Source organism: Oncorhynchus nerka, linkage group LG20 (assembly GCF_034236695.1).
Source record: "Oncorhynchus nerka isolate Pitt River linkage group LG20, Oner_Uvic_2.0, whole genome shotgun sequence".
Taxonomy (NCBI): Eukaryota; Metazoa; Chordata; class Actinopteri; order Salmoniformes; family Salmonidae; genus Oncorhynchus; species Oncorhynchus nerka.
This window is the reverse complement of record NC_088415.1, coordinates 42,072,651-42,081,877: the sequence shown is the minus strand read 5'-3', so window position 1 is coordinate 42,081,877 and position 9,227 is coordinate 42,072,651. Positions and strand designations below refer to the sequence as shown.

General features: G+C 43.0%; 2 protein-coding genes across 4 annotated transcripts in view; one reads left to right on the top strand and one right to left on the bottom strand.

Annotated features, from left to right (window-relative positions):
* The first annotated feature begins 1,180 nt into the window (after positions 1–1,180).
* Positions 1,181–4,137, top strand: sp5l (Sp5 transcription factor-like). Its single transcript, XM_065005512.1, has 2 exons — positions 1,181–1,366; positions 1,901–4,137. Exons 1-2 carry the CDS (start codon positions 1,313–1,315, stop codon positions 3,029–3,031), a joined length of 1,185 nt encoding a protein of 394 aa, XP_064861584.1. The 5' UTR covers positions 1,181–1,312; the 3' UTR covers positions 3,032–4,137.
* A 2,610-nt stretch (positions 4,138–6,747) lies between these two features.
* The window catches only part of LOC115124777 (rho guanine nucleotide exchange factor 25-like), a 181,004-nt gene continuing 178,524 nt past the window's right edge, over positions 6,748–9,227 (bottom strand). For all 3 annotated transcript variants that reach the window (XM_065005509.1, XM_065005510.1, XM_065005511.1), the window contains one exon: positions 6,748–9,227. This exon is cut by the window's right edge and continues 174 nt beyond it. The gene's annotated coding sequence lies outside the window, so the exon portion shown is untranslated.

Genomic DNA, 9,227 nt, shown 5'->3' with positions numbered 1-9,227 from the left:
TTCTTTACAGTCTGATCCCAAGTGAAGCCTGGGAAGGTGTAACCGTGAGAAAAAAGAGCGAGAACTGAAAGGACAAAGTTTAAAAGCGTTGTATTTGTTTCTGTGATGAAACATATTTGATTTGATCATGTATTGCCCTTCTCCACCCCGGTATGATATATCACCAATGTATTTGACTCTGAATGCTCTGTGATGGGTGATTCATCTCATCTCAAAATAGCTTTGCATTTTGGTGCATTGAATAGAATTTAAGCCATGTATTTTCGCGTGTGACTGCTCATGAACTGCTTATCATGAAGATCAAATAACAAGTAAAGACCCCACTTAATTTCAAGCGCTGTAGACATTGCTGATAGAGTTCAGCAATTTAAGAATATTATATTTACAATGCACAATCATTATTATTATTCCATTCATGCAAATTGTGTTGTTCCAAGCACTGTAGGCAATAATAAATGGAGTGATCTTGGTTTAGATTTTTCTGTCTTCTAAACTATATTGATAATGTTATGTGCAGAAATGCCAAATGGTGATGCTTATTATTACGATCAGGCGTATTATTAATAATAGTAATAGCCTACACGTGTAATAAAGTTGCCCATTTATTTAACAAAATCCGCGTTGATATGCAGTTTATATGCAGAGAAAATCGAGAGCACATCCCTCCCTCAAATTGTACGATATTACTAAATACCTTTTTCACGCTTCAAAGTTTTTCAGAACAGAGTTGTTTTGCAAGGTCAGCATTTGGTTGAAATTGAGTGCAAATTATGAGCAAAACCCTCTCCGTCAACCAACTATCAATGTAACCCCCTCCTCCCCAATCAACCCCCCCTCCTCACATCTCCTCTCCATACTGGTTCTCATGGAGACCCCGTTGAGAGGACCTTGCCTCTTTATAAAGACAAGATACAACTCATGCAACTGCCTTTGAAATAATCCACAGGATTTCTTGCGATAGGCTCTCCTTCACTTGCACTTCAAAGAAGCGTTCTGCTCTGTGGCTGTGTGCGATTGCTGGTGACTGAAAAGAGGACCCACATGAACTGGAATTAGTTTGGTCATTCATTCGGAGTCAGACTATTTTAAGCGTTGTAACCGAGCGGACTGAGGACCGGAGACTTGCCTTGCATGATACAGGATTACTTTGTTTCTGGATAGGACTGTTTCTAGTTTTAGGGTCAATCCAAGACCCGGGTGCTTGCTGCGCTTCTCTCCATCGACACCGCGCACCTTCCCTGGTAAACTCGTTCATCGCTGCCTTTCCGCGCAGCTCGTGTTGCAGGTGCGGAGACACAGAGCGCTTGGACAGATGGCTGCGCTGACGATACAACGGAATGACAACTTTCTACACACCTTTTTACAGGTTTGTAATCGTTTTGATACGAATCTATATAGGCACTTCTATGCAGTTTATTGCGTCTGCATAAATGTGTGGCAATAATCTGTTCAGGTTAATAAATCTGCAGAGTTCTAAAATGTGATGTTCAATAGGCTGTATTCTCTGTCCCGTTTATAGCTAAGTAAATGTTTTATTATTTTAAAACCTGACAGAATGAAAGAGTGTTAGGAAGTTTTAAGTTGCACAGAAACTGTATGATGATATAGTTGTAGTCAATAAATATTTGTGGATATTGTAAAACTTCTGGTATCTGATATTCAAGAACAAATAAAAGTACCTCGTGAGAAATTACTGTTATTTGAACACTATACATTTTTAAAATACACAATAATCACTTGAATTGCTATGATTCCTGAAGTTTCACCAGACTTATTGTAAAAGCATCCTGTGACAACATGTGATGTAAAAAAAGTACTTTATGAAAAAATGTGATCGATTGATTAGCCTGGGTCATTAGTGTGAGTTAGTGAATTATGTTCTTTATCCATCTTCCACCAGGACCGGACCCCCAGCTCGTCCCCAGAGGGAGCCCCCAACGCCCTGTCCTTCCTGGCCACCACCTGTAGCCAGGCCTGGCAGGTGGGTGGCACGGTGGGCTCTGAGAGCTCCCAGTTCCCCTATGAGGGAGCGGTGGGGGTGAGCTCAGCCTCCGGGATGTTCCAGCTCTGGAGCAACGAGGTGGCGGTGGCCCCTAGTTCTAGTCTCAGCGCCTCCAGTCTCACTGCAGCCGCACATCAGATGACATTCGCGGTGCCCAAGGTCCAGTTCCCTGTTGGCCCTGGACAGAGTCTGCCTTCTGGCCTGGGTCCTCACCCCCACGCGCTCTACCATCACCACCACCATCACCACCACCACCACGAGCTGCCCCTGACTCCGCCGGCCGAGCCTCCCTCCGCCTACTCTTTCGAGCTCTCCCCCGTCAAGGTCCTCTCATCCCAGAGCCAGGGTCCCAATGGGCCGCAGTACTACCCCCAGCATAATGGCGTCTCTGTGGGACAAAACTTCCCCGGCTTCTTTCAGAACTCTGTATCCTCTGCCAGGCACCATCTATCCGGCGGACAACACCATGTAGGGGAGGAGGGCCAGCAGGGCTGGTGGAGCCTCCCCCAGACCACTGGCCACGGAAGCCCCACCAACCACCACCCTTTTTCCCTGGGCCGGCAGCTGGTCCTGGGCCACCAGCCCCAAATCGCAGCCCTCCTACAGGGCACCTCCAAGGGCCTGTTATCCTCCACACGCCGCTGCCGTCGCTGCAAGTGCCCCAACTGCCAGGCCAACGGTGGGGGACTCGAGTTTGGCAAGAAACGACTGCACATCTGTCATATCCCAGAGTGCGGCAAGGTGTACAAGAAGACGTCTCACCTGAAGGCCCACCTGCGCTGGCATGCCGGGGAGAGGCCGTTCATCTGCAACTGGCTGTTCTGCGGGAAGAGCTTCACGCGCTCCGACGAGCTACAGCGCCACCTCAGAACACACACCGGGGAGAAGAGGTTCGGATGCCAGCAGTGTGGGAAGAGGTTCATGAGGAGCGACCACCTCTCCAAACACGTCAAGACTCACCAGAGTAGGAAGAGCCGGTCCGGTGGGAACACGTCGGACTCTCTGTTGGCCAATATCAAGAGAGAGTAGAACGGACTAGAGGGGGGGATTCAATAGACTCTATATAGAACCAAGAGACTGCAATATGTGATGATACTGTAACTGCCACAGACCCTCTGAGGGAGAGTGGTACGGACCACAAGGACAACCTATAGACTATTAACCTCTGTAGTCGTGACCATTTTCAGCCCGTCAACAAAACGCTTTTGAGAGGTATTTCACAACAAGGGAAGCAAATGGAGTGGCGAGGTTCAGGATTGTGATATGGACACAGAGCGTTCACTGGGCATTTCTAGGTGCCGCACAAAAAAAGGATCTCCTATAGCAAGGGGGTAGCCACTCTTTACCTTTGATGGTGACATTATAACCTGGTTCCCACATTAATCAGCTGTCAATGTCCACGGTCAAATCAAATCAAAGTTTTGGTTGGTCACGTGCACACGGTACAGTGAAATGCTTGCTTGCTAACTCAACAATGCAGTACCATAATATCAATCAAGAATCAAATGCCAACTACAAAAGTCAAAAAATAACAAGTAGTAATAAAAAGTCCAAAAATAACATAAAAACTAGTGTTAAAGGTAGGTACATAATAGAATATACAGTATGATTGATTTTTTTTTTCAAAACGAAGACTGTTTTTAAGTAGTAAAGTGGATAGCAGGTTGAATAGATAGAGGTCTTCATTTTATTTTTGATTTAATTTGTAATATTGAAATATAAATCATTCAGCAAATCTATGTAACATTGCAAGTGATCCACTTTCTGCATGTTTCATCTTTTAGAATCTGGAATTCAGAAACATTTTTGATAATGGAACGTGAATTACATGAGGAAGAAAATGTATCTGAATTAAGTATACCACATGTCGGTTGATTTTAAGAAATTTGCTGTTTGGCCAAATGTATATATTGATCTGACGGTTGATTGTGGGATCAGTGTTATAATGTTTTATTCATGGATATATAAACCCCTATCTCAGTTTCATCTGTTGCTGAAATTGATTCTTGTTATTTAATCAGAATGTGAATATGCGATTCCTATGTGTACAAAACACATTTTGTTGGAAGACTTTGTAAATAATGTATCACTTTCACAGACAACTTAATTGAAGTTAAGACTGCATGTACATTTTAATAAACGGGAATTCCTTGCTAAAGCAAATATATATTCAATGTTATATGTTATTTTCTCAGAGTGATAGTGTGAGACTCAAATGTTTTTTATGCCTTCTTCCACCTAATGCAGTGAACGGCATTCTAGTCAACCAAAATATCTAACGTTTCATTCAAATGTAATTTCATTGTATTCATTCAGAATACAGCTGGTGGGTCATTGTATCATTGAAGTGTGAAGTAAACACCTCTTAAAAATGGGGAGTGGAGGGGATGTTCAAAGATTTCACACCTCAAAGTAAACACGGAGAGACCACCATTGACTGGGGAAGGGTTGCTGTTTGTGGGAGACGGGGCAGTTTGGGGTGGGCCTTCTGCAATCAAGTTCACAGTCATGTGGCTTTAATGGCTGTTTTCTTTCTCTGAATGGAGGAGATTGAGACAACAGATGCAATGGCCCTCCACTCGACGGGACTCCCCCGTGAATAGGACCCCTGTTGCTCAGACCCCTCCCCCCCAGTGGTGACAGGAAAGCTCTTTGATTTTGAAAGTTAATACCTCTCTCACTCCTCTCTCTTCCAGCTCCCCCCCCTATATATCACAGTTGTGTTACGTTCAGCCCTGCTTTACTGCCTAGGGTGACCTTTTATTCTGAGGGGAACTAACCAACTAACAATCCCTCTTGGTGATAGGAACTCCCTTTGATTTAGCCCCGTGAAAGTTAATACTCTTTATACCCCCCCTGCACGCATATATCCCAGGCATCTTACAATCAAGACCTGCTCTACTCTACAGCTCAGGACCAGGACGAGTGTTTATTCTGAAGAACAGATTTCTGGTGTCCCTTCTTGTCCAGGCGTTATCTCTTTTGTGCATTTCCACACAGAGTTTTACCCAAAAGGCTCTACATGGGCCGGCACCCGTGTCTCATTTGACCATGGCTCCCGAGGACCTGCTTTGAATTGGGGCCAAAGCCAGGCCTACTGCTACTTTTCAGCTGTCATTTACATTACGATGGCTAACAGGGAACTTTAACACCTTCTCATAAAGCAACTGTTTTGATCATGCAAAAGGTTGTTGATTATGCTTTTCACAGGTCCTCACTGTCAGCCCGAGATATGGAAACACAATGTCCCTAGTATAACATAAGGGTATATACACTAGTGTAACACTGGTGTTACAGTCGAAAAGCAGCATTTGTCTTCAGGGGCTGTTCGAAGGGTACTTTCTTTAGTTTAGGCTGGGGTATGTGGCACTAGAATTAAAAAGGTGGGACCTTCCTCCTTGCTATTTCTGTATATATGAGCAGGGTTAGGTCCTTTTTCCTTTTAGGGTTTATTTTCAGATTAGAATATATATACCCCGTTGTCCTGGCTAAAATCCCAATCTGGTTCTCATACAGTTGAAGTCGGAGGTTTAAATACACCTGGGATGGAGTCATTTAAAACTGTTTTTTCAACCACTCCACAAATTTCTTGTTAACAAACTATAGTTTTGGCAACAATTGTTGACAGACAGATTAATTCACTTATAATTCACTGTATCACAATTCCAGTGGGTCAGAAGTTTACACACACTAAGTTGACTGTACCTTTAAACAGCTTGGAAAATTACAGAAAATGTTGTCATGGCTTTAGAGGCTTCTGATAGGCTAATTTACATAATTTTTGTCAATTGGAGGTGTACCTGTGGATGTAGTTCAAGGCCTACCTTCAAACTCAGTGCCTCTTTGCTTGACATCAAGGAAAAATCAAAAGAAATCAGCCAAGACCTCAGACCTCAGAAAAATAATTGTAGACTTCCACAAGTCTGGTTCATCCTTAGGAGCAATTTCCAAACGCCTGAAGGTACCTCGTTCATCTGTACAAACAATAGTACGCAAGTATAAACACCATGGGACCACGCAGCCGTCATACCGCTCAGGAAGGAGACGCCTTCTGTCTCATAGAGTTCAACGTACGACCTCAATCCGATAGAAAATTTGTGGGCAGAACTGAAAAAGCGTGTGCGAGCAAGGAGGCCTACAAACCTGACTCAGTTACACCAGCTCTGTCAGGAGGAATGGGCCAAAATTCACCCAACTTATTGTAGGAAGCTTGTGGAAGGCACAATTTAAAGGTAATGCTACCAAATACTATTTGCGTGTATGTAAACTTCTGACCCACTGGGAATGTGGTGAAAGAAATCAAAGCTGAAATAAATCATTCTCTAAAGTATTATTCTGACATTTCACATTCTTAAAATAAATAAGTGATCATAACTGACCTAAGACAGGGAATTTTTACTAGGATTAAATGTCAGGAATTGTGAAAAACTGACTTTATATGTATTTGGCTAAGGTGTATGTAAACTTCCGACTTCAACTCTACCATCATGGCCACCTAAGCATCCCCAGCTTCCAGTTGGCTCATTCATCCCTCCTCTCCCCTGTAAATATTCCTCAGGTCGTTGCTGTAAATGAGAATATGTTTTCAGTCAATTTACCTGGTAAAATAAGGGTAAAATAATATAAATCTGAATTGGTTATTATTCCCATGTATTAATACTCGTGATATATTTCGATATATATTCAGATCATCTCAATGTTAGAGGGATATACTTTCAGAAATGACATAAAATAGACAATTCTTAATTCAAAGACTTTTTATTTGATATAATACAACCGATTCTATTCAGTCAAACATGGCATCATTATAGCCCTTATCCTGCTCTTTTTCTTTAGTTATCTTCATTTCTGTAGGGGTATTCCTTCATATTTAAGTAACATGCACAAAATGCCAGAGCAATAATCGTCACTAGGACGTCCAATTTACAAACAGCACCCCTTAGTCCACGAGCACTGGGGAGTTGAGATGGAGTTTTCGGGACCAAACTTGTTATGTTCTGAATTTAAACAGTCACTGTAAATTGAGATATTTTAAACAGATTTAGCTCGAGGGGGGGCATTGTAACTTGAAGACATTGATCGTTGATGCAGCTGTCTAATCTCCAATGACTGCCATCTGTATTTGAAAGCCTTACACTGACCTCTACTGGTAACAGAGAAGAATTCACCAAGAGCTGAAATCATCTCTTCTATCTCTTCTCGTTTTACAGTCGTTTTTGTTGTTGTTGTTCTATTCAGAAGATGAAAGATGAAGTAAACAAATCACAACTACATGTATTTGATTTTTGATGTGTAAAAAAAACAAAACAACAGTTGGCAATATATTAGAGTAGCAGTATGAACCGAAGTACATGAAGTACTAAAATAACCCGCCTTTGGCAAAAGTCTCACTTTGATGAGCACAGAGCATGCAGATGAAGCACTTGATATCCACAGTGTCAACTGATACAACAACCCAAGTAGTTAACTGTCTCTAAACTGCTGTCCTTTACCTAAGAACCAGAGATGTAAGCCTGAGCCAGGTGTATGGCGTGTACTAACGTGCTGGAGTAGCGAGAGCCAGCAGAGATCATTGGATACAGTAGAAGGCTGTGGCACATCGCCATTGGACTTCAGTGACAGACTGTGTGACACCATACCACATTTCAATACCACCCCTTCATGTCTCCTGTCGTCAAGAAAACATATGTTTGAAATACCAGCCGGTCTCCGTCCCCTAGCGTTCTCGTCAGGCTGGCTATGGCATGGCCACCACTCTCGCCACATCTTAATGAGTTTTTCCTCGATTCCTTGTGTCCTCTCCACCCATCCTCTCCCCGTCTCTTCTCTCCCAACGTAATCATGTCCTCACTTCCCTCTGACTTTTAGAGAAAGAGACAGAGAAAGGGTGGGAGCAGAGAAGGAATCAAAGGAAAGACCATTAAGTCTGAAGTGACAGTAGAGTGACGTCATGCCTGTAGAGTGTCTCCAGGCGGCTCCCTCACTCCTTTTTAGTCTGGAATCTCCAGATCAAACAAGAGACCACTTCGGGTCAAACGGAATAAGAGAACATGGGAGAGTTCTCTCGTTCTCATCCACCGGAAACACTCTCTGCGGTAAGAACCATTCTGTTCCATGAGAGATGAATCCAATGTTCCACATATATACAGATCAAATGCATTTGCTGTTATCCCGTCCTCTCTCCTCAGTGTCTACAGAGAGTCACGCACTGTATACGCTCAGTGGAGGAATGACTTCATGTTTTAAACAGCCTGAGAATAGAAGTAGTTGTCGGAAGAATCCAGCAGTGTGAGAGAAAAGTAGAAAGAAAGTCGAATGAAAAGTAGAGCTCCTCAGATCCATGTTTGTTTACAAGAAGAGAAGCCGCCAATCCTGTACACACACACACACACAAAAACACACACAATTTACGCACATATTTACACACACACACACACACACACACACAGACGCATTTCACCCACACATGCACACACAGACGCATGTACGCACATACGCACACACACATGCCTGCAGCGTGCGCACTCACACACAGACACTTCTCCAGTGACCTCCCCAATCAGGAATGGACATTTTTTTTCTTCCTTTGAACAAATCCCACAGCCCCCTGACAGACAGCACAATATATACTGTATAGAAATTCTCCAAAATGGAAAAGGAAACAAGCAAAGTCCTCATAATAAAACAAGCAAAGTCCTCATAATAAAACAAGCAAAGTCCTCATAATAAAACAAGCAAAGTCCTCATAATAAAACAAGCAAAGTCCTCATAATAAAACAAGCAAAGTCCTCATAATAAAACAAGCAAAGTCCTCATAATAAAACAAGCAAAGTCCTCATAATGAAACAAGCAAAGTCCTCATAATACCTAATGTCCATTGAGTGTCCTTCGTAACCTCAGCCATTGCAACATCTAGCTGGGTGCCACCCATTAGTGGTGCCACGCAGAGGCACGTCTTCAAACTCAAATCACATCGCTCAGAAAAAATCAGATGAAAGGCGTATACTGTATATTCCGTTAGGAACATGGTTTATGTCTCTCAGACTGTCGGTGAACCGCCGGGTAACAGTCTGAAAAAGCAGTAGCAACAGTCCAGAAGAGCAGTCTCCATCCAGTCCTTGCTCCTTACAGAAGCACCCCATCCACCTTCAAAAGGACCCTTAAGTTAACGATAGCATCAACATATGGGAAGCCTAGAGGAGGCTCTCCTCCTTTCTCTCTGTAG